This window comes from Cryptotermes secundus, unplaced genomic scaffold (assembly GCF_002891405.2).
Source record: "Cryptotermes secundus unplaced genomic scaffold, Csec_1.0 scaffold1105, whole genome shotgun sequence".
Lineage (NCBI taxonomy): Eukaryota > Metazoa > Arthropoda > Insecta > Blattodea > Kalotermitidae > Cryptotermes > Cryptotermes secundus.
Genome location: NW_019718631.1, coordinates 1,631,451 through 1,657,192, shown reverse-complemented (window position 1 = coordinate 1,657,192; position 25,742 = coordinate 1,631,451). Strand labels below are relative to the sequence as shown.

At 44.2% G+C, this 25,742-nt stretch overlaps 2 protein-coding genes across 4 annotated transcripts in view; one reads left to right on the top strand and one right to left on the bottom strand.

Annotated features, from left to right (window-relative positions):
* Positions 1-25,742, bottom strand: part of LOC111862682 (serine/threonine-protein kinase S6KL) — a 124,766-nt gene that overhangs the window by 51,372 nt on the left and 47,652 nt on the right. The gene's annotated exons all lie outside the window — the stretch shown is intronic.
* Positions 1,856-25,742, top strand: LOC111862677 (fibrous sheath CABYR-binding protein). The gene is made up of 2 exons (XM_023848236.2): positions 1,856-1,963; positions 23,725-25,742. The coding sequence occupies exon 2, from the start codon at positions 23,726-23,728 to the stop codon at positions 25,259-25,261; it is 1,536 nt and encodes a 511-aa protein (XP_023704004.1). The 5' UTR covers positions 1,856-1,963; position 23,725; the 3' UTR covers positions 25,262-25,742.

Genomic DNA, 25,742 nt, shown 5'->3' with positions numbered 1-25,742 from the left:
CAGCTTAACTGTACGTTCTTCATTTCTTGAGACATCTTCCGAATGTACCAAATCACTATTCTCCATTTCATTGATGATGATGTCCTGTAGGCACTGTATAAATATGAATGGTAACAACATAATTCCACAAACTTCAAGTTGTGCGCTTCTGGATACCGGGTCATCTTGTTCTCTCAAGCTGCGAAACAAGTTGGGCAATGCTCCACTCACTCGCCGCAAGATACGTTGGTTCAACTGTAGCTGGAATTGCACTTAATGGAATTCGAATAATTTGCTGTTTGCATTCATTCGCTCCCGTTTTCAAGAGAAAATTGAACTGGAGCGCGCATTATGCAAACCCGCCTTAAGTTCCAGGCGTTCAGTCCAACGCCATGCTCATGCGGCAGCGTTTTCGACACAGCTGTGATGCGGAACAGTCTAAGCGATCTGAGGCGGTGCAACTTCGTACAGGACTCGGCAAGAAGAGCAGTAAAATCTTTATAAAACACGATGTTTATGGGCCATTAAAAATCATGACACAATAAAAATAAAGAGGCTCGAACTTGAGGAGCCGGGTTAGCGTAGTCGGTATAGTGATTGGCTACGGCCTGCATGACCGAGGGGTCGGAGTTCGAGTCCCGGTAGGGTCAAGAATTTTCTCTTCTTCACGCTGTCCAGACCGGCTCTGGGGTCCACCCAACCTCCTATCCAATGCATACCGGGGGCTCTTTCCTCGGAGATAAAGCGGCCGGAGCGTGAAGCTGACCATTCACCTCCAGCTAGTGCCGATGTCAAGAAAATGTGGATCTATACGTCCATTCCCTCATACTCCTTCATTGTGTAGTGCTTAATTAGTTAAGCACAGGACAATTTTACTTTTACCTTTACGACGCAAACTTGAGATAAGACGAAATCAATTAAATATAATTGCCAGTCCCTTTACAACGAATAAACGCCAGGAAGGTAGATGCGTTACCGCGATCATCTCCTAGGATGTCGCACAGCGTGGCAAAAAGAGAACTAACATTTTTCGTTCTTCGCCATAATCATCAGGCATCCCATGTCTGAAATGTGGTTTCATAAGTAAACCGCTATGGCCATAGCTGAGGAACAAAATTTCACAACTAAATCATGAGCACTCAGATGGTTAAAGTATACCTGTTTACTTGATATAATGTCTTCCTTTCATATTTAACTGCCACTCAGCTCCTATTACTCTTTTTAGGAAAATCGAAGGTCCATTACGAAGTTACAAAAAAACCGCCGATGGACCTATCTTATGCCACATGACTGTAATCAATAACACAAAACTTCTCTAAATTACATTTTAATATTATCTTCTCATATATACGCTTAGGTTCCCTAAGGGTTTCTTTCCTTGACTTTTTCCAATGAAAATGACGTGCCTTTCACTGCCTGTACGCACACTACACGTCATACCAATCTCGACCTTCTTCATTTAGCACAGGAACTGAATTTAAGGGAATGGATACAATTATATAATGAAGAACTTCACAATCTGCAGTTCTTAAGGCCAGTTTTCATCTTATTTTTCAACAAACAATTTGGTCCTCGAAATGACTTCTTTCTATATGGTTATTTGACCAAAGAGTTTGCCCACAAAAATACAGTGCCCCAGCTTCTAGCAGTCCCCCTCCCCTTCCTGCATGGGGTCACCGCTGATATATTTTTGTTGTGTAATTTTTCTGAAAACGGCCAGGAACAGACAGCGGCATCAGCAGGAAGAGCTCAGTGCGTAACATGTCCAGGAGGGGGATAGAAGATTCTTACGGTGGAGATCATGCTCGCTCGCGGGCCCCATGTGATGTTCCCCCCACCCCCAGACATCAGCCATTATATAGCCGGGACTCAGGCCGTCAGAAACCACAACTTCTTTGATCTCGCTACAGAAAGTGCGACTTGAGTTATCAGTTTGTGGTGCCAGTGAACCGTATCAGCAGACATCTCAGATTCAGCATTCCAGGTAAGGTATATTAAATTGATCAGATCCACGTTTCTCAGAATCACAGCTACTATGATTTGATCTCTTAATAGACCGGTAGTAAATACGTACAACCGGATTCAATCTTATAAAGTTTGGTATTTCTCCCATAGCCGTGTACACATTGCCCAATACATTTGAATTCTGGCATAAAATGACGAGGCAATAGACGAACACTCATGTGTTTCTGTAGCAACAGTTCACAATATTTCCCAAGGCAAGATGCTGAACCAATATCTATTACAGTTATTTACTTACTTATCACAAGTCATTGTTTACTGCTAAATTTACAAATAAATGATTATGTGAAAAATAATTACATAAAAAAGGTGCTAAAATTTGGTATTCGGAGCACCAAAATGACCCTATATGAATGGGTTAACCGTCTTGTCTTTGTACCGACAATAAGGTAGGAGGTAGGGTCTGCATTAAATATTGTTCTGAAGCAGTGTCAAGTAGTTCATGGATAAATAGGCTTGAGGTGTGAGACATTTCGTTTCAACATGAAAAATTCGAAGTACAGGAAAAATTACTTCGCAGTTTCGAATTGCATGAAAATAAATCTACAGAACGCAGGAGACCTGAATGCACTAACAGGCAGCGAACATCAGATACGCGGAGAAAAGTCCCAAATAAAAAGTACTTTAAGAAGAAGCTGACTACTCAAGATATGAACAAATCAGCAGTAAGGAGGTTGGTGTATGACGTTTATTTTTTACCTCAAATTAAACGGCAGAACAATTAGTGAACAAAGAATTGCAATCGATGTTCAAGGAAGCGATCGTGGTCAACTTTGAAGCGATGTCCCAGCATTCGCCTGGAGAGACTGAGTAAAACCTCTAAAAATCCCACTATAGTCAATGCTCCGGTTGGGATTCGAACCGGGCACCTTTAGTATACAAGACACAATTGTTACCGCTTTAACCATCTGGCTCGGTGTAAATTTATATAAAAATTAAGTACGTACATGACGGTGCCTCGTCACCAGAATGCAGGACAAAACCGTAACATAAATATAAGTAACAGATTCTGTGCAAATGAAGCACAGTTAAAATATTTGAAAATGACAGTAACAAATGAGATTGCATCTACACATAAATTAGGAACATATTAAATCTGAGGAATGCTTGGTATGAATCAGTTCAGAATTCTTGTCTTCCTGTCTGCTACCTAATCTAAGAACGTAAAGATTAAAATATACAGCCCCATCATTTTGTCTGCCGTTTTGTAGGGATGCAAAATTAACTGGCTTTCAAGTCAAGGGAAGAACACATACTGATGGTGCTCGAGAAAAGATTCTGAGAATATTTGGACCTGAAGAGGGAAGTAGTAACAGGTGGCTGTAATCCTGACTACTTATTACAATTATAATGATGAAATGGGCAGAGATTGTAGCATGCAATGGACAGAGAAAGAGTGCATACAACGGTCTGCTAGTATAATAGTATAAGGAAAATAGACCATTAGGAATATAAAAACATAGATATGGGAATAATATTAAAATTCATCTCGAAGAAATAGGTTGGAAAGTTGTGGACTGAATTAATTTGGCTCCGGATAGGGACCTCCGATTTCCATGAAATGCTGGGAATTTCCTGATAGTTGAGCCACTATTAGCTTCTCAGGAGGGACTTCGCACCTTGAAGCTAGATAGCCTGGTACTGGGCATTGTTATCTGAGATAAAAGGTAAAGTTGTACTTGTGCTTAACTAAGCACTACGCCATGAAAGCGTGAGGGGGAGTGGATTTATATATAAACTTTTCTTGACTTCGTCAGTAGCTGGAGGAGAGTGGTTAGCTTCAAGCCATTGCCGCTTTATCCCAGGAAAAAGAGTCCCAAGTATCCCTGGGGTAGGCCCCAGAGACGGTCTGGACGACGGGGAGAAGAGAAAATCCTTGACCCTACCGGAACTTAAACTCCGACCCCTCGGTTGTCCAGCCCGAAGCCAGTCACTATACCGACTGCGCTATCCCCGCTCCTATTTTCTGAGATAACAATGGTAAATTGATAAGGTGCATTTTGTCTCTGAAATAATTACATTAAGAAAATGATATGATGTTTCAAATCTGAAGTCATAAAACGTCTGTTCAAGAGGCTTTAAAACCGACTGACGGATAAAGACGACGAAAAATGTTAGAGTTGAAAAATATGTAATAGCAACAGATGAACCAAAGATAAAACGATCAATTTTAATTCTTGTAACCGGTACAGGCCAAGAGTTCAGCCGGTATTGTTCATGATGATGTATTTTAGAAATAATATTTACTATTAAGCAATTTTACGATCACAGTGGCCACGTGGCTTAAGGCATGAACTGTCTTCGCTCGCTCGAACACTGCGGTAGTGACTCCGAATCCCACTCAAGGCATGGATGTCTGTGTGTCTGTGTTTATTCTGTGTTTGTGTTGTCCTGTGTAGGTAGCGGCCTTGCGACGGGCTGATCCCCCGTCCAAGGAGTCCTACCGACTGTCCATAGAAACTGAAGTGAAACGAAGCGTTTCACGGATGCCCTATGCTCCAGATGGAGCAACAGGAATATGAATGAATTAAGGAATTTAATCTTAACCTGTTTACCAAAGTGTATTAACTGCTATTATTAATTAATCAGTTCATTACTTACTATATCGGCAAGGTAAAAAGAAAATGTAAAGCTCTCCCTGTAACACGCCGTGGAGGTCTATACGGTTGTGAGAGGAAGAGGCTCCCACATTTACTAGACAATTGGCTCACAGATGGCGGTGAGGTTGTCAGCCTTACGCGCCGGCCGCCCTTTTACTCACCAGGAATATTCCTGGTACTGATTTCTGTTAGAGGCTGAGTCGACCCCAGGGCCATAGTGCGGCTGGAAGGATTAGGTCAATTGAAAAATATCCAGTGACTTCATCGGGAACTGAACCCGAGACTTACCGGCTTGCAGCATAGTGCCTCAAGCAACTACGCTACCGGCTGCTCCATATTATATCTGCCATTTGCATTTTATTTAATACAGATTATTGTATTCAAAGCAGTGTAAATAAAATAATGCACTGAATAATTAGCACAAGATGCGTGTATAATCTGTAAATTACATAATATTTAATATCGAATTAGGTAGCTCTAAGTCAATAAGTTGAATAAATACTAATATTGCTGAAAGCTGCTTCACTGTACAGACATTAACGCAATTTGTTTGAGACTCCAGTAATATTACTACCAATGACTGCAGCAAGTAATGACGTCACTAATACGTCAAAGAAGTAAAATATTATATTCGACAAATCTATGCAGGAGAAAGCAGACAACGTGGAACAGTGTGTACACAGCATGGGATGCACATTTACTGAATTATATTACTCAAAGACGGTGATTAGTACAAAAAATGCATTGTATTATTTTTATTTTTTATGTTAAACCCTTTTCAATTCTGACTCACAAATAAGAAACCTATATAGAGCTCTGGTTGGAAAATATACTGAAAAGCGGCCACATGAAAGACGGAAGGGATGCGAACATTAATTTAATACGGATCCTATGAAGCTAGATTTTAAGTGGGAGTAGTATATGAAACTGTTTCTGGGTAATGTCCTATGGAAAGCTTGGATATCAACAGTGTTGAACCTTAGGTTTTTACTATACACAGTCAGCAAATTTAAAGGAGCACAATAATAAATTCACTCATACACTTGCTCAAGATGGAGAAATCTATTAGTACACTACATTTATTTATGGTTTGTGTAAGAAGGCAGTATGTAGCTGACACTACAGAGCTCGAATGGTAAGACAATGAATAATGAATTCTAAAGGGCGAAGAAAGAAGTGGTTGTAACCTAATTTGGGGTACGACACCGGAGTTTCCCTAGAGGCACTGAGAAAACCAGGAAAACCATCAATCAGGAGGGTCTGTAGCCATCTGCTCACACGCTGGTTCCTTCTTTCGCGGATTTTTATACCATGAAGATGGAAGCGATACGTACCTCCGAAATGTCGGTTCACACAATATATACACAGCGCCATATCCCAGAAAACAGCATTCTTCAAATTAAAGAATGCATACAATAATGCATATGCATATTATAAAACTCAGTGAAGAGGGTCAAAAGACGAACAGAAAATATGGCTTGTTTATATTTCGGGTTTAGAGGTCATTTTAAGCGAACGAGTCAAAGCAGGCACGCTGTAGCCTTCTTGATGAGAGCATAAGAACATTCTGGTTAAGGCTGGATATTTATTCAGATCTCCCACATTCTGTAACAGAGTGCATATAAACCTCATCGCGAGTGTTATGCATGGTTTACAATGTTATATCTTGAAAGCTGAGGTTCTTCTTGTAGCGAAGACAAATGATATGGTCTTCTGAGTTACAACACCGTGGAATTTAATAGGTGGGTACCAATGTTTCGGAGGAAAATATCTCCATCTTACTGTTGCCCTAGCGATATATCGTTATCGATTATGAACATATGGTGTATTCTGGGTAAGCAAACATATAACGCTTGCCCAGTGTTGTAGGTAGTCTACACTGCAGGAGAAATCAACAAGGGGATCTGCTATGGAATTAGAAAGCCAGATTAGCTTTGGGATCATGGGAATGGGGAGAGAAGTAAAAGGTCAGCAACGATTTCAGTAACCCACAATGCAGGTCAGTTGAGCCTCCTTTCTCATCCGTGCTGATTAAATCAAAGAAAAAGCATCCAGCAATGAGCAACACTACATTACAAATACATGTCATATTAATCTGCCGATAAATGCTAAATAACATAGGTAAATGTAACATCACATTCTAATATGTTAAGAAATCATGCATATGGAAATTTGTGATCGTGCAGAATAATGCGCTGGTGAGTATTCGCGATCTGAAACATCGGATACCAGAGAACTAGATACCTGGTTAGCCAATTCAAATATGCGTAAAAGAACGAATCTTGTTCCTATCCAACCGAAGGCTGCCCCAATACCATAAGCATTCCATACAGATCTGAATATGTAAGTCTGTGCCCCCATATATGTATAAACAGACAGGAAGGAACTGTATGGACTAGAATAACTAAGCTCAAGAGAGGGGCCGCGCCATAGCTCAAGCGGTTAGTCGCTGGCTTCCCACCGCGGCTGTCCGGGTTCGATCGCGGGTCTGGTCAAGTGGGATTTGTGGTGGACCAAGTGGCGCTGGGGCAGGTTTTCTCCGAGTACTTCGGTTTCCCCTGCCAATCTTCATTCCGCCAATTGCTCCACAATTAACCTCACCTATCATCTGGGGCTGGTACAATAGGTCAGAAGTGGCCGCAGTGCAAGGGACTTAGTCCCACCCCACTAGCAATAAAAAAAAAGCGCTCAAGAGGGAGAACAGAGTGTGTTCCATTAGTTATATCAATCGGAGCCAGGGGCCACACAAGTGGATTCAAATTGAAATGTCTATTTAAAATCTGTAACGTAAACATGTACGATGAAAGAGCGACGCTGAAAAGAGTGGAAGAGGTAATCGATTTGGTAGGAATGGGGCATAGTTTATTTGACAATTCTTTTTCAATTGCGTAGGCTATACAATGTCGACTGGTAGGCTGATACAGAGCGATTAATTGGGAAAAATTGTCATAAGGCGTAACAGTGGCCTATTTTAATGTATTATTCCAGCACGTATGGAGAGACTACGAGAAAAATCAGGATCATCAGACAGGATAACCAGTCCCCTAGGCCACCCTAACACAATGTATGGTTGCTCTCAAAATCGTCAGCGAAGATCGGTCCCAATTCATAATAAATTCGCTAATTTTCCAAATACTTTCTTTCTGATTCTGCATACTATACAGGCGACGATACTTTAACGCAGATATTATTAAACTGCACTACAAGTATGGCACCCTGCGACAAGGGCTGTGATCATCAGCAATACATGTAACGGACTCGAAATGACAAGGTGATTTCGACGCACGGATAAGAGAGAAACTCCCTGGTTTTACTAGTTGCGTATTAAGGGGCCCATACACGTACGAGTCTGGCTCGTGAGTCCGACTCGGCTCGGGTTCCAATGAGCCAAACTCGTCCGTGTGTGGGTCGCAAAGTTGGGAGTCAGTTCATGCGTTTGTGGTGAAATTAACCCGAGCCCGGCTCCCGAGACAAGCTCGCCGAGCCGGACTCGTACGTGTATGGGCCAATTTAAAGGTAAAATCATCTGCTGAAGGATGACACTGAAAAACTGGCTTCGACACCAACTGATACATGGTTCTTACGTTAATTAAAGACTCTACTTGAACTTCAGGGGGCACGCGGTAGCGTAGTTGGTTGAGGCACTATGCTACAAGCCGGAAGGTGGCGGGATCGAATCCCGACGAGGTCATTGTATTTTTCAATTGACCTAATCCTTTCAGCCGCATTATGGCCCTGAGGTCCATTCCGCCTCTAGCAGAAATGAGTACCAGGAATCTTCCTCGGAGGGTAAACGGCAAGCCAGCGCGCAAAGCTGACAACCTTGCCGCCATCTATGAGCCGACTGTCTAGAAGATGTGGGAGCCTCGGCGTCTCACAACCCCATGGGCCTTCATGGCCTGTTACAGGGACACGTTTACCTTTACTTGAACTTCAGAGGTCAGGGCCTACATAATTTGAAGTGAATGAGATCAAGAAATTTAGAGAACGATTTGGAAGCTGATGGTTTTGGTATCTTTGGAGGTACTCGTCTGATGAGCCAGAGGAGGAGCATAAAAATTCTCAGCCAGGAAAGCTAGCTATCAAGCCGATATTCAAGACCAACATCCCCTAGCACAAGTCCAAAGCCTAACCACTATACATACCACCTTGCTAGGCGGACTTCGATTGAAGAATGCGGATGGTTTCGTAGCACTCAAATGAACGAGATTTCTTGTTCAGAACACCACTCTGAACAACTCAAGTGTTCAGCAATGCTAACCTTCTTTTGCATATGCAAATTATTTATGGCGTGTCACCAATATAAGTAATACTTGTTGCTGTGGCTCTATGTACAAATATAGGAAGCCGATTTTGCTTAATAAACTTCCTCATGGAAAGGGTTAAAGGGGCAGTATGATGTATGAGGAGCGTAAATGACCGGTTATGGATGTTTGGATGTCAGTTCTCGGCTTCAACGAGACCTTAAAGGTAACAGACGCAAAATAACTTTTCTGAAACTCGGTACAAATGTTTCGCTATTGGCTACCTCGACATCTTGATACGTAATTTTCAGTCATCGCGAATAGAACCACGGTGTTCATACGAACACCCTGAGGCGTGATCAACAACTGCGCTATTCTATGTAGGAGTCCGACGATTTGTGTGTAAATGGATATTCAGAAAGACTGTAAATTTTGGGTTCTTATTATGAAAACTAAAACGAAGAAGGCGACTGGGAGAAACATTTTGGAGAGATACTGATGTACTAGGAGCCGCAACAGCGACTGGCTACGGGCTGGACGACCAAGGGGTCGGAGTTCGAGTCTCGGTAGGGTAAAGAATTTTCTCCACGTAGTCCAGATCGGCTCTGGGGTCCACACAGCCTCCTAACCAATGGGTACCGGGGGCTCTTTCCCATGGGGTAAAGCGGCAGAGGCGTGAAACTGTTCACCCGCCTCCAACTAGTGCCGAGGTCAAGCAACTGTGGATCTATACATCCACTCCCCCACACTCCTTCATGGCGTAGTGCTTAATTAGTTAAGTATAAGGATAACTTCACCTTATGTTCCCGGGAGTTACACTACCAACAAGAATAGATGTCCTTTGCTGGATAACGGATTTGGTTACCGCGGTATTACAGGGTATCCGGTACAATGCGGACATGAACAGTAGTACTGGAAGCCTGGAAGGCGGTGATTCCCATAAGATTCTCCCGAAGTTATAAAAGGAGAGGAATTTTCCAGACAAGGCAATGAATCAGTGTCAGACAAGTAATCAGAGAATAAGTGGGTAGCAGGAAATAATTAATTAGCCAGCTACAGTGGAAAGAAAAACTCTCGTAGTCCAGGAGAAAACGGAACAAGCCTTAGGCAGTCACCGACTGTCAGCTGCTATAGGTGATTGTAACTGAGTGTAACTGTAACAGCAGTGTCAATAAATCCAATCATCAAATCTATAATCCACAATTATTAGTCACGCAAACCTTATACGTGACAATGTATACAACATGAAGGTCTACCAGTTCAGACTTTGCCCAGAACATTATGCCTTATCTTACTTCGCCTATGCTAAAACGGCAGCTCATTCGCTTAAACAAGAGTACGCCGTATGGCTCCCTCAGTCTAGCCGTTTCGTTGTGGTATCGAGCCGTGGCACCTGCTGCTCTCTGAGGAGAAGAGGGGTCCAACGCGTAGCGGAGTGCACGTACAGCGAGGGCGGGCTCCCACTTTCTCGTTACGAGACCACAGACAGCTTTCATTATAGCGGGGAAGCGGCCGTCCTCCCTAGTCCCGTCATGATATGCTGCAGTGCGACTGTTGCGTTTGCCGGGCGCTGCCTCCGTTGGTTTCGCAATCTGGTCCGTGGTACTGGCCACTGGACTGCAGCCCGCGACGGCTGTTGCTACCGCTCCGTATCACACGTCGACAANAGTGCGGGGAGGGGGGGGGGGGGGCGAGGCTTGAGGACTGAAGCTAAGAGCGAGCCAATGGGAATGGTGTAACTAAATGGGGCCCTTATAAGGAAGAAAAGTAGCGAGGTAAAAGGCAACAGGAAATATAAGATGCTTAAACTTGGCCGCGGTCAAGCATACGACCGTTCAAGTGACTAGGCTGTCGTTGTAGCGGAAGCTACTAAAATTAGGGCATGATCTGCTGCACTGAGCCTGAACTGAAAGAGGCCTTGTATATATTGTCTATACATCTAATAGCGTGCATAACAGGTAAAAAGGTAAAGTTGTCCCTGTGCTTAACTAATTAAGTACCACACCATGAAGGAGTATGGAGGAGTGGATTCATAGATCCCCATATTCTAGTTGGAGGTGAGTCGTCAGCTTCACGCTCCGCCCGATTTAACCCCGGGGAAAAATCCCCCCATACCCATTGGATAGGAGGCTGGGTGGGCCTTAAAGTCGATCTTGACAACGTGGAGAAGAAAAAATTGTTGACCCTAGTAGGACTCGAACTCCAAACTCTCGGTCGTCCAGCTCGTAGCCAGTCGCTATATCGACTGCGCTTTCCCGGCATGTAACATACAAATGTATTGCACATTCTGACAAATGACAAATTACTGCAGAAAGTGACTCTGACATAAGACAGACCAGTCCTCTTGTCAGAGAGGGCGCCCCACAATGACAAGACAGTAAGTAACTAATATCTGGTCATGAGCCCCAAGACAAGAGTGACTGACTGACTGACCGTCAGTCGCAATGTGACTTTGACTTTGGTAAAAGGCATCTCTCTTCTTTCCTTCTTCCCCAGTCCCCACTCTCCTCTCCCTGCATCACGGACTGTATTCCCCACGTGGTTTACTCTTCTACCCTGATGAAGGAGGCAACAGGTTCATCTACAACGTTAGTATTTATGAAATTATATGTCACATCCCAGAAGACGGTAATCTAGATGTACGGAGGGTGGTGAGAGGCAGAGACGGGTACAGGGACTACTGTCCGGTTGTAACGCGCGAGACAGTCAACCACAAGCCCTACTCCGCCGCCCATCATGAATTAAGGAAATCTAATCTAATACTCTGTTACCTGAAGGTCAAGTTGTTTCTGAGCGTAAGTATTTGCGTGCTACGAAAAAGATTGAACACATCATCTTGGAACCGGTCCGGAAATACCTTGGCACTTAAAGGCAAGGCTGGTTCGATCCCGGGTCTGGTCAAGTGGGATTTGTGGTGGACAAAGTGGCGCTGGGGCAGGTATTCTCCGAGTACTCCGGTTTCTCCTGCCAATCTTCATTCCACCAATTGCTCCGCAGTCACCCTCACCTATCATCTGGGGCTGGTACAATAGGCCAGAAGTGGCCGCAGTAGAAGGGACTTAATCCCACCCCACTAGCAATAAAAAAAATAAAGGCAAGGCCTATAACAACGATGCGGAACATGCGACACGATATACGGATCGGCATGCAACAAGACAAGACTAGTGAAAACAACAACACACGATGCCCGAGGGAACAACATACAAATAAGGGGCATGTGGATATAAAGCAAATCAACATAACATAACATAAATAATAATAATCATAAAACAATAATAACATGTGGCAATCTGTAGATTGCAGATCACAGACGTAGCTGCTGAAACAAACTGCCTGGAATACACGCATCACATAGCTTTAAACAAGTGGACAACGCCCCTTACGAGGTGGATAGAATTTTACGAAAGATTTTAATTTAAGTGGACTGCAACGCGCAATTTTAGCGCGCATCAAAACAGTGTAACAGTTTAGACGCATAGAAACACCTGAGGATGACCGTCTGTGGCCGAAACATGTCGTGTTGGTGTTGAATGGTGAATATTTTAATGACTGTTGCATAATTGACGGACTAAATGCATAGATGTTTAATTCAATCAAGATGTTAACTCTAAATATAGCACGCACGGTGAAATGAGATATACGTACAAAATTGTTATCGAAAATGTCTAGGGAAGAAACACAAAAATATCCTATAAGTAGATAGGGCGAAATATAAAAAAGAATATATAAGGCGTAAATCTCTGGACTGGATTGATTTAGTGCAGAGTCCAAGGATGGGGGTTTTGTGAACGGGGCAATGAACTTTCAGGCCATATAAAAATAAGTAATTTATTGACCGACGAAGTAACTAAGGAAGTTTTCTTACCGTGGAGCTGGTTACGAGAAAGACAAGACGAGATAAGACCATGAACCTGTATTAACCGCACTGTTTGAAATTCTTCAACAGAATCTCGTGTTTGCGTTCTTTTGCTCAAAAATTCTGGTACGCTATGCGGATGGCATACTCGCCTCGAGCCACACGTCAAACTGGTTGCAGCACTTGAGGTTCATTGACTGATAGGTAGGGGGATGCATGGAACCGCTTCAAGTTCAGTCCAATCCAGTCCAGTCACTGCCATTAAGTGGTCATACAGGTACTCAGAACTTTCAAGTATAGTTTTTTCTTTTTCTTCACTTACAATAACAGACATGAAGACGTGGCGACTACTGCAGCGACGGCTGCCCATACCTGACAAGTACCAGTCAAACTACTTCGTGCATCGTCGTTATTGAGGAGCTGAAAACTACTGAACTCATCTTACACGAAATCCAAAGGTTAATTACCCGGTTCATAAGAGCCTGTCACTGCACAATAACCAGGAGAAGCTGAATTCTCTCAACGGTCTCACATCCAATTCACCTCCCAACGTCTACGCCTCCTTCAGGCTGTCCGACAAAATTTGCATATGCATTTCTCACCGCCCACATACTTGCCACACGCCCCATTCCACTAATATACTCACACCACTAATACTGGGTGTCCGGATGAAAGGTATCCAAAATACAAAAATTGTATCTCGGAAACTAATTGTCATACACGTATCCGGTTTATGTCATCGGAAAGGAAAATCCTGTAAGTTCTTTTTTTCATGCCCGGCTTACGCGCATGCGCCGCCACATTTCTGCCATTATGTTAGGAATCACTTCGACAGAGTGATGGGCGGGAGATAGATCGGCAGAAGTGGAGCAATCGCTTGGCCTCCTAGGTCGCCAGATTAAACCCCACTGAATTTTTTCTTGCGGGGACATATGAAGAACATTATCTACCAGGTTAAGATCAGCGACCTGCAACACCTGAAAGCCCGCATAAGGGACGCTGTGGCTACGGTAACACCAAACACGCTGGATCGCCCGGATATTTATTGTGCCACCTAGGGAGCCCACATTTAAATTTACAGAGAAAGTTATACATGCAGAAAAAAAAAACTTTGATAGTTTTCCTTTGTAGTGGTCTAACCCATAAATGAGTATGATAAAAGCGTTCTGAGATATAATTATTTTATTCTGGGTACCTTTCATCCGGACACTCTGTATTAGGCAAAGACATGCTAAATACTAAAGGTTACAGATTTAAATGTCATTAAGTTAGCTTCATCCAAATGCTGGGTCAGAAGTGAAACTGCAGCTGAGGGAGAAACTAAAAACAAAAACAAACGCTGATTGGTATGGCCCCTAACACCTGAGAAGTAGTGACTGACAGATTTCAGGTTGATGATGTTTAACAAAGGTACGGTTTGGATTCGGAGTCTAATGTATCTCGCTGACATGAGACCTGAAGCTTTCACGGCAGATGAAGTTGATAAAATCTTCTCAGGCTATCAGCGGTGTATGTGGTTTATGATTATTAATTAATTAATTAATTAAACATAACAAATCATCAGGATCTGACATAATCAGATCCCGATGATGGGAATAGAGATCTTCCCTGAAAAGTCCGCAGTTTTTATCCAACTAACACGGCTGAGAGTCCGAGAAGATTTTATAAATATAAAGCTGAAACTTGTCTCAAGAATGCCAAGGTATTACAGTAAGGCTGCTTCGTGTCGTTGGTTAAACTGAGAAGTAGAGACATTAGTCACGATATTCGCTCAGAAATAATTGACTATTTACGACACGTCCAAGTTAAAGGGTAGAAAAAAGGGAGCGTTTTCTTCAGAGGTAGATTTTAAGTGACCGTGGCTACAGTTATAGAGGTCCCGGGTTCGATTCCCGGCGCTACCAGATTTTCTGAGAAGTAGTGGGTCTGAAACGGGGTCCACTCAGCCTCGTGAGGATAATTGAGGAGCTATTTCAAGGAAATAGCGACTCCGGTCTAGAAAACCGAATTTAAAGGCCATGGGGATTCCTTGCGCTGACCACGCGACACCCTCTATCCGCTAAAGTTGGCACTAACTTCGCCGACAAAGCGGCGGTCGCTCGGTCGGTATAGTTCGCTTTCGGACTAAAGCCACGGAGTTTGTTTTTTCTGTCGGTAGATTTTAAGTGATCTGTAATTCATTAAGATACTCTGTACCACAGAACAGGTACCAACAAAACAAAACGAGGAACTGATTCACATTTCAACCGAAGCAGTTATCACCGACACATACATAAATCTGTCGGATTAATGTTTGGCTTGACATAAAGAAGACCAAAATACGATCTGGAGGGAGTATATCTTGCTTGAGGTTCTCGTGGCTTTCCTCAGCACAGCCAGTTGCATGGCGGGATAGTACTTACAGGCAGACAATAATCGCTTAATTCTATATCCTTTCGAATTCTTACTCACCAATAATCCTATCATTCGACGCTATATATAACCTTAGCAACTTAAATCGTCGTTAAATGGACAAAGCATAAACAAATAAATATATAGGCCTACTGACGGGGGAGTTTCCTCATGTTTCAAGCCCAGAAGCAAGGGAACTGTTTAAATTTGTGCCTCAAGGTATGCAAATACTGCAGTATACCACATGTAGGCACAAACTTTAACACTGCACTTATCATCAAAACTCCTGTGGACAGCAAACAGAGCATCCGTCGCACTAGGAAAGTTAAATACAGCACTTTTCGCAAAACCTCAGTTGTGATTATCAGGACTGTGTTTAAATATGTCCTACATCTTGGGCTTCGCGGAATATGGTGGAAACGTTTTAGTCAGAGTATAAGGTTCGAGTACCACCACAACAGATACCAGGGGCCGAACGCGGCCTGCGGATCGTGTGTTGAAATTCTTCTTACAAAGAGAGAGAGAGCGAGAGTAACTTGGAGATAATTTCGAGGTTTGTTGAACAATGTCTCAGGACAGACGCGAAATTTCAGGCTGAAATGTACAGTGCGGAAGTTCTGGGTTACGCGGAGCGAGAGGAGGTGCGTTACGTTTCACCATGCCAATTACACGATAAACACTTTCGAGATGACAAACCGCACTTCGAATTCCTCGGTAACTAAAGATATCGGGAATGACAGAAGAAATTCGTACAAAATTTTGGTTAGAGAAAATCTTACAAGACTTACTACGGTGAGTGATACGCAAATATAAGAATATTAAATTGATTTTAGGATAGGTTGACAATGAGAACTGGATTCACATGGCTGAGGATGCGGTCTAACAGAGGGACTTTGCGACGATGGTGACGGATCCTCAGGTTCCATGAAGTAAAGGTAAAGCTGTCCCTGTGCTTAACTAATTACGCACTATGCTACGAAGACGTACTGGGGGGTGGATATGTAGGCCCACGTTTTTTTGACCTCGGCACTAGTTCGAGGTGAGTGGTCAGCTTCACGCCCCGACCGCTTTACCCCCGGGAAAGAGCCACTGGTACCCATTGGACAGGAGGCTGGGTGGGCCCCAGAGCCGGCCTGGAAAACACGCAGAAGTGAAAATTCTTGCCCCCACCGGGACTCGAACTCCGACCCCTTGGTCATCGAGCCCGTAGCCAGCCGCTATATATACTGAGCTATCCCGGCTCATCTTCAGGTTCCATAATAAGGAAATTCACTAGGCGACTTTTACATAACAGGAACTTAGCAATAAAAGGGGGATTTTATAGTTTGCTTTACATGCTTCAGTAACACGACAGAGTAGTATCTCAAAATTACCATAATTGATAATGGGTCTGGAACGGGGTCCAGTCAGCCTCGTGATAATTGAGGACCTATTTCAAGGAAATAGCGGCTCCGGTCTAGAAAACCGAAATCAATGGCGGTGGGGATTCGTTGCGCTGACCACGCGACACCCTCTCTCCGCAAACGTTGGCACTAAACTTCGCAGACAAGCGGTGGTCGCTCGGTCGGTATAGTTCATTTGGGGACTGAAATCACGGAGTTTCTTCCTTCATCCCAATGAAATCATGACAATAGATAGCATAATTCGTTCGTGGCCTCGAAGACTGAGGCAGCGCCCACACAATAACCGAAAAGATGCTCCTACATTACAGAAATTTGAGGGCGACAGGTTCCTGCCGGCTGAGAGAGCTCCACTACACCGTCACAGAATATAAATCAACTTTCAGCAATTGACATACATCGGCAGGTGCAGAAAGCTAGAAAGGGAAAACGAATGTACAGTCGCGAAATTTATGCACGTAACAGTAGACCTTTCGACTTGACGCAGAATGTCCGGCCGTCTTTATCACAGCCCACGCCAGTCCTGAACGATGAAGAGAAAAGGAAAATTCCTAATTTACGTGAGGGAATCGGTCAGTTTCTTCATGCAAATTATGAGTAAGGTCCAATACATAAAAGAAGGCTGAGATTTGATTATGTTCACATCTTTCAATATCAGTCATTCCATGTGATATAACAAATGTAGTTGATGAAAAGACCACCTTTGTGGTCTAGTGGTCAGGGGTCCTGGCTACAGATCCAAAGGCCCCGGGTTCGATTCCCGGGGCTACCAGATTTTATGAAAAATAGTGGGTCTGGAACGGGATCCATTCAGCCTCGTGAGGATAATCGAGGAGCTATTTCAAGGAAATAGCGGCTCCGGTCTAAAAAACCGAAATTAACGGCCTGGGGATTTGTTGCACTGACCATGCTACACCCTATATCCGCTAAAGTTGGCACTAACTTCGACGACAAAAGGCAATCGGTCGGTCTGTATAGTTCGCTTGCGGACTAAGGCCACGGAGTTTATTAGTTTAGTTTATAAATATGTAATTCAAGGATTCATAACACGACATAAAAGTCCGAATTTCTGGCCATATATTTTCAACACGCGCATCATGGGAGATCTTCAGTGGACATTATATATAAGATGGATAAAATGTTTCGAAGTCTGCTTCTGCATAGTCCTTATGGATAGACACGGAAGTAGCCTATAACAAAGAGCCGTCTACCAATAACATTGCGAAGAAACTAACTCCATCTTTTACTTGTTCTTATTCATAACAGGGCTATTCAACGCTGCTGTCAGTAGATCAGTCTACATAGCGTCGAATTGTGTTCGATTAAAAAAGTAAAAATTGGAAAGGACGTAAGAAAAACAGTCGTGGTGTATTTCTCCGTAATATCCGAGCATAATCCTGAAAAGACTGAGGACAACCACGACAAACCTTAGTCAGGATAGGTGGAGTCTGGCCAAATGAGCACCTCTCGTATACAAGTCAAAAGTGTTACTGCCCGAGCGCTCGATGAAGCTTTCCTGAGAAGCATTTCGTCGCTCAGACCCGTCCTCTCGTCAGAGAGGGCGCCCCACAATAACAAGACCGTAACTGTCAAACAGTAATAAATATCTGGTCATAAGCCCCAGATTGGGCTTGACACCAAGTCTGATTGACTGACAGTCGCAATGTGACTTTGACTTTGACAATGAGTTCAGTTGTGAGTAGTATTAGCCAGCGGGCAACGGCGTGAGTATTGAATCTGAATAATCTCCATTGCTGAGAGCCGTTACCAAGCGACGACTAGGGAAGGCTATAAAAGACTAAGAGCATAGGCCGCGCCATAGCTCAAGCGGTTAGTCGCTGGCTTCCCACCGCGGCGGCCCAGGTTCGATCCCGGGTCTGGTTAAGTGGGATTTGTGGTGGACAAAGTGGCCCTCGGACAGGTTTTCTCCGAGTACTTCGGTTTCCCCTGCCAATCTTCATTCCAACAATTGCTCCACAATCACCCTCACGTATCATCTGGGGCTGGTACAATAGGCCAGAAGTGGCCGCAGTATAAAGGACTTAGTCCCAACCCACTAGCAATAAAAAAAAACTTAACGTACGCTGTAGTGATTTTTAAAGTGTGTACATCAGCGATAGCGTTGTAATTACTTGTAGTTGCAAGTCGTGTGTATAAGTGGTCAATAAAGCGAGTCGCCAATCCAAACCCCGTCTATACTCGTAATCACACCTATACACGTGGTTGCATTGGAGACCGCAGTAAGAAACTATATCGCCATTCGCATAGTGGGGGGAGGGGAGTCCAGTTGGGTCCACTCGGCGGCCACTGATTGGGCTATTGCACCTGCCCCGAGTGATTATGATGATGGATAATTTGGTGGAATGAAGATTGGCAGGGGAAACCGAAGTACCTGGAGAAAACCTACCCCAGCGCCATTTTGTCCACCACAAATGCCACTTGAACCCGTGCCGCCGCGGTGGGAAGCCAGCGACTAACCGCTTGAGCTATGGCGCGGCCAACTATGGAAGTGACACAAGTGACAGAACGCCTGCTGGCTGAAACAAGACCCACTCGAGAGCAAACGATAGCCGGCCAAGAACACCTGCAAGAATAAATGCTGGTGAAGAGGCAAACCAATCAAGGAAGGATGGCAGCGAACCAAGGGAAGATGATGGCCAGGATGCACTTCCAGCTAGAGAAAATGGAGGCCTGTCTAGAAAAGAAGGGGGCCACGGAAGAAAGAGAGTCCGAGTCGGAGCATCAGGATGTCCCTAAGGAAGAGGCAGTAGTGGAAACTTTCCGAGCATTGAGGGAGCGCTATGGGGACCGGCATCGCCGAAAGCAGGAGAAACAGACTGAGGGCAATGGTGGGTCCCAGAAGAAGTTGGCCGCTGCCTGCACGGCGTAAGGGACAAGGCAAGTTAAAGGCGGTACCAAAAGCCCAGAAAGGATACACGTTCAGCAAGAGACGGCGTGCGAAACCGGAATGCCACAACGGCATAAAGAATCAATACTTAAAAGGAGTGACTACATCCGGCAGGTTCTTCGGGAACACCATCATGCTGGATAGTGAAGGGAATAGCCGGATCTTCCGTCAGTATTTGAAAAATGAGTGTCAGGACATGGAGGGTTCGGCCCCCTCCGAAACGAAAAAAGAGACTGCATCTGGAGTAGAGCATCTCTATCAAGAGTCTCGTGGCCGTCCTCCGGAGATGTTGGGTTGAAATCATGGCCCTGAAACAGGCCATCATGTCTGAGATTCTCCTGACTTTCTCAGTCCCTCTATGCAAATCCTGGAATGACACCTTTTATTAGGTAACGACACTTTCCTTCCACATTCTTTTGAATTCATTATTCATCAACAATTGTATAATTCGACGCTAATCGTAGTAACTGAAAGTGTCGTAAATAAGGACCAAAATAAGTTATGAATCTCGTTATGAAGTGGTAAATATAAAACAGTAGACACATTAGTTGCAACTACGCACTTCGTAATCATGTTGTTCGGTTGGCAGCATCTATTTTATTTGTGAGACTGTATTATACAGTACTCTGACGTACAAGTGTAATAACATGTTGGCTACCAAACATGCGCGTGTACGACTCTACCTTGTTTTGCGTTGCACGAGAAATTATTTCAGTGTGAAGAGAAAAGTTAATGAAAATGTCGAGTTACTGGTGTGTGGTGTGTGTGGGCACACCCAACAAGCGACGCAACTCGGTGGCCATGAAACAGGCTGGATGTCCAGTATTATAATAACGACAGACTACAGGTTTTATGGGCAGTTGCCTCTACCACTAAGCTCTAAGGCAGCCACATTTCTTCTACAAGATTACGAAAGCGTCCAATGGTTTACCCATTTAGCTGAAAGTTTGCCGTTTAATAATTCAATTCAGTTCTTTAATAATTTACGTGCTAAGCTTAACAGCCAATGGCCAATTACAGAGTCAGCACGAATACAAACAACATGAATAAGACGAACAAAAGGGAGAAAAACAGAAAAATTGACCAGTTAATGATGTTTACATTTAAAAGCGAGTTTCTAAATATGTAGGTAAAAGGTAAAACAGTAAAGGTATCGCTGTAACATGCCGTGAAGGCCCATAGGGTTGTGAGACGCCGAGGTTCCCACATTTTCTCTAGAAAATCGGCACATAGATGGCGGTAAGGTTGTCAGTCTTACGCGCCAGGCGCCCTTTACCCTCAAGAATATTCCAAGACTATTCCTGGTACTCATTTCTATTAAAGGCTGAGTCGACTCCAGGGCCATAGTGCCCCTTGAAGGATTAGGTAAATTGAAAAAAGCCAGTAACCTCATTGGGACTTGAACCTGCGACCTTCCGGCTTGCAGCATAGTGCCTCAACCAATTACACTACCGAGGTAGATTTATAAACTGCATTAGCAGCAGAAACTCGTTTCTCTGAAGGACAGTGGCTGGAGGAGCAACTGAACATGGCAAAGCTACGTATGTTCCGAGCAGAAACACGAATATATACGTAAAAAAATCATATCAACATAATAATACTAATAATAATGCAATTCTTTATTTATTTACATGCTTACTATGAGCCGGGATAGAGTAGTCGGTATAGCGACTAGCTACGGGCTGGGCGACCTAGAGGTCAGAGTTCGAGTCCCGGTAGGGCTGAGAATTTTCCTTTCTCCACGTTGTCCAGACCGGCTCTGGAGTCCACCCAACCTCTTATTCAATCGGTATTGGGGACTCATTCCCCGGGGGTAAAACGGCCGGGGCGTGAAGCTGACCACTTACTTCCATCTGTAGCCGAGGTCCAGAATGGTGGAGATATACCTTCACTCCCCATACGTCTTCATGGCGTAGTTTACTTTTACTTATTACTTTACCTATTATCTTATAAGTGCCAACAGGAAATCTGTTATAACAAAACGCTGCAAATTGTCTTTGAATTCTTTCCAGTTTAGGGCCAGTCAATGTGATGGAGTTTAGATCACACTACAGCTTCATACAACACTATCGATAAAAGAAAAGGAAAATGCAGTATAACGGATCAAACCTTACATTTTTAAGCACTGTGAAACAAATTAATGAAAATGGCGGTGAAAGCAAAGCTTGCAGTGTAACAATGTTCCAGTATCTTCAGCACACTGGCCAGAGTTCCTGGCTACAGATAAAGAGGTCCGGGTTCGATTTCAGGCGCTACCACATTTGCTGAGAAGTAGCGGGTCTGTAACGGGGTCCACTCAGCCTCGTGAGGATAACCGAGAAGCTATTTCAAGGAAATGGCGGCTCCGGTCTAGAAAACCGAAATTAACGGCCGTGGGGATTCGTTGTGCTGAACATGTGACACAATCTATCAAGTTGGCACTAACTTCGCCAACAAGTGATGGTCGCTCGGTCGGTGTAGTTCGCTTGAGGACTAAAGCCACGGAGTTTTCTTTTTTGTTTGTTTTTCCAGTTTTTAGTTTCATATCATTATCCAAACATTAAGTGTAAACAGTGTCTACATCACACTACAAAAGCGTCGAATCATCAATATTCGTGACACCACGATACCTCCTAAGAACATCGGCAAACAAGGGATAGTCTGAACTATGAATGAATGCATAAATATCATTACTGAAAACGTAAAATATCAACGTTCCCAAAGTGGATGTTTGTGCAACACCAGACTTCACACTATAAGAAGAAGAAAGGATACTAAAGAGACGAACAGAGGCGCGTCTATTGGTCAAGTAGCTATGAAACCAATTAACATAGCTAGGAGAAAGTCCACAACTGTTTAGTATAGAAGGAAGCAAAGCACACCGAGAGAAGCAGCAACATCAACAGCGCTTTTAGAAACATTAATATTGGCAGGAAGGTTCCAAATAATAAGCGGCTGTTCTGCACCGTCGAGATCCTGAACCGCGAAGACATCTTTGTGCGCATGCCCAGACACCAGGTTGTAAAATGGAAGCAGCATATTGTTCCAGCCCAGAACCTCACAACGCGAATCTCAAACGCAGTGAAAACCTAAAATCTTACAGATGTCACTTGAAATTTGCATTTAGCTTTAATGATACGTGTTATTACAGAGAGATATTATCACAGGATGCCTACCTTGTCTGTTGAACGAGAAGTTCTGGGAACTAAGCGCCTATTTCCCCTTCATATGACATGGACCGCGTAGAAAACGATGCCTCTAACAAATCTTCGTTGCCGCGTGAACGTCTTTACCGATCTGTTACATAGCAACGATAGGAGGATACACAGGCCTACAGACTCTCCTTTTGTAAGGCGGACCGCACAGAAAACTATGCGTCCAATAAATATTCTACTTTAGCGTGTATTCGTTGTCGCGGGAACGTGTTTACCGATTTGTTACCTAGCAACGATAGGAGGATACAAAGACAGGACCAAAGAGTCTCCTTTGACAAGACACGGAAAGCAGTAAAGTAAAGCTATCCCTGTACAAGGCCGTGAAGGCCCATAGGGTTGTGAGACGTTGAGGTTCCCACATTATCTAGACAATCGGCTCAAAGGTGGCGGTTAGGTTGTCAACCTTACGCACCCGCCGCGGATTACTCCCCAGGAAAATTATTTAATTAACTCCTGGTACTCATTTCTGTTAGAGGCTGAATGAACCCCAGGGTCATAGTGGGGCTGGAAGGATTCGGTCAAGTGAATAAAAAACAATGACCTCATCGGGACTTGAACCCGCGACCTTCCGACTTGTAGCATGCGTCCAACAATTATTCCATTTTAGTGTGTATTCGTTGCTGCGTGAAGGTGTTTACAGAACCGTTGCTTAGCACCAAATGAAGGGATACATTTAACCGAGCTCTTGCCTCGTAACGATGGGAGGGAACTAAGAAGTACACCGTTGAGTTGCAATCAGTCGCCATGATACACATAACAAGTTGTATAAAAACTGGTTCATACAATCACAAGTTGATATGGGGGGTTCTAGAGACACATATGACGGAGATCGCATAAGCCTACTTTAGGGAAGTGGGCTAAAATGACTACTGGAGCTTGGATAGCAGTTTTTAAGTGACTGTTATAAGGCACCCGGCTAAGAGTCTATTACCAGCAAGGAGGGTTTACTCTTGTCGCTATGACATCCAGCCTCATGTCGAGTGGTTACTAGAGGATATTTCTCCAGCGGTACACCGGCTGAAATGTGAAAATAATATCTCATTCTTAGTGCCGAGGTCGCTTTACCTCTGCGTTTTCGTGGCGAAATTATTTAGACTCAGGTTCTCAATTTCTCTTCTTGTCTGTTACAGTATGAAGGTGCTTGTCCTGACACTAGCCCTCGTGGGCTGCACCCTGGCCATGCCGGTTGGAGTAGAGCAAGACCATCCTCGGCCCGTGGTGCCACTCGTCATCACAGACTATTCCTCAGTTGCCAGCAAGAACAACCCTGAAGACAACCCACAGGACGTCCCCAAAGAGTCGTCACCTGCAGCCGAGGAATCAAAGCCTGAAGAGAATCCGGCGGCGCCAGAGAACAAACCGGAAGCGGCACCGACATCAGCACCGGCACCTGCGACCGATGATACGAAGCCAGCCAACGACGCTATCGTCGAAAAGGTGTCACCAATAGCCGCAGACAACCAAGAGGCTGTAAACAACGACCCCAAGCCTGCAGAAGTCCCTTTGCAAGAGGAAAAGGTTCCTGCAGCAGAATCAGATGCGGTGTCAGACAAGAAGGAAGAACCTATACAAACGAGCGCAGTTGAGACGAGCAGTTCGCAAGATGCACCTGCAGTGAAACCAGAAGACGCGAAAGTGTCTGATGAGGTCAATCCAATTGCGCCTGTCGCTCTGAATGCTCCCAAGATTAGTGAGAAAGCTGAAGAAAGCGAGCCTTCCGACATTAAACCTGCAGAGGAGGCCAAGGAAGAGCAACAGGCCGATGAGAAGAACGTGAAGTCCGAGGCGAAGCCAGCTGAATCCGAACTGCCGGCCGCTGTCACTGATCCAGCGGAAGAAAAACCCCTGGAGAACGCAGAGGAACAAAGTGCTGTTGAGGAAGCCAATAAGCCTGTAGCGGCAGAAGAGCCAGCGAAGGACGCGGCACAGGAAAGCCCTGTTATAAATCGAAGGCGACGTGGGACAGATGGCAAAGAGGAGGAAAAGAAAAAACCTACTGAAGTGACAAAGAAGGAGAAAGACGAGAAGAAGGCGAAAGCCGATGACATTCCCGTGAGGAACGTAGAAGTCAACTTAGAGGAGGTCAAGGTTCAAGAAACTAGACCCTCTACGCTTGAAGACCCAAAACCGGAGCAGGCTGCGTCCGAAGTGAAACCCGTCGAACTTCCGAAGCCGACCGAAGACATCCCTGAAGCGAAACCAGAAGTGCCGGTGAACCCCGAGGCTGGCCCATCTGCAGTCCCTGAGGTCAACTCTGATAGCTCACAAAATCCCGCTCAAGTCGACGAGATCAAGAACGTGGAAGCAAGCGGAGAAAAGAAAATCGAATTGCCCAAAGTTGAGGAGGAAAACATTGAAAAAGTCGAAAACACACCACAAGAAACGAAGATCGTGCCGGAAGCGGTGGAAAAGGACGCTGAAAAGACGTCTGATGAAGCAGTTCAAGTAGAAGAAAAAAAGACTGAAGAAGCACCCGTAGCTGAAGAGAAAAAGGAAGTGTCCAGCGATGAAGTTTCTTCTGAGCCCGTTGTCGAGAAACTAGACGGACAAGTTGCCGCAACGATAGAGGCTGAGACTCCTGAGAAGAAACCAGAACCGGCAGCAGATGAGAAGCAACCAGAAAACAAAGAAGAAGGTGTCAATGTGGCAGAATCAGCCAGCTCATAAACGGCTACTGTTTGGCTTCTCCTCTCACTCATTCGAGTGTCTGCGCAGGACGAGTTTCACGCGGATGTTGCCAGGCTGACAGCTGACATTAGTTTAAAGATTTACCTAAATCCATGAAGATGTTTTAATCTTCCTCATCTCTATCAGATGTAGTTAGGCATCATATATAGATATTTTACGAGTCAGCAACCCATCATCCACAAATACAAAAGTATCATGATGTCCATATGAAGCACAAGGGATTCCAGAAGAGTGATGATTATCTTTGATATGTAATATATTCATATTCAAACACAGCAACACAGCAGCATGATCTGCCTTCTATTATTATATTTTAATTTTAAATTAATTCCTAGAAGCGTTGAGTGGGTGAGTGAATGCAGCTGTATGTTTGTTAAGGCAAATCAAATATTCTTTCAGACCCAACGAGTACTGTGCCTGTATTTTAAGGAGGCTTCCAAATAAACGGTTTTGTACAACC

Bases quoted from the DNA above. Each gene is read 5' to 3' on its own strand.
- LOC111862677 (XM_023848236.2), top strand. From the start codon at position 23,726: ATGAAGGTGCTTGTCCTGACACTAGCCCTCGTGGGCTGCACCCTGGCC.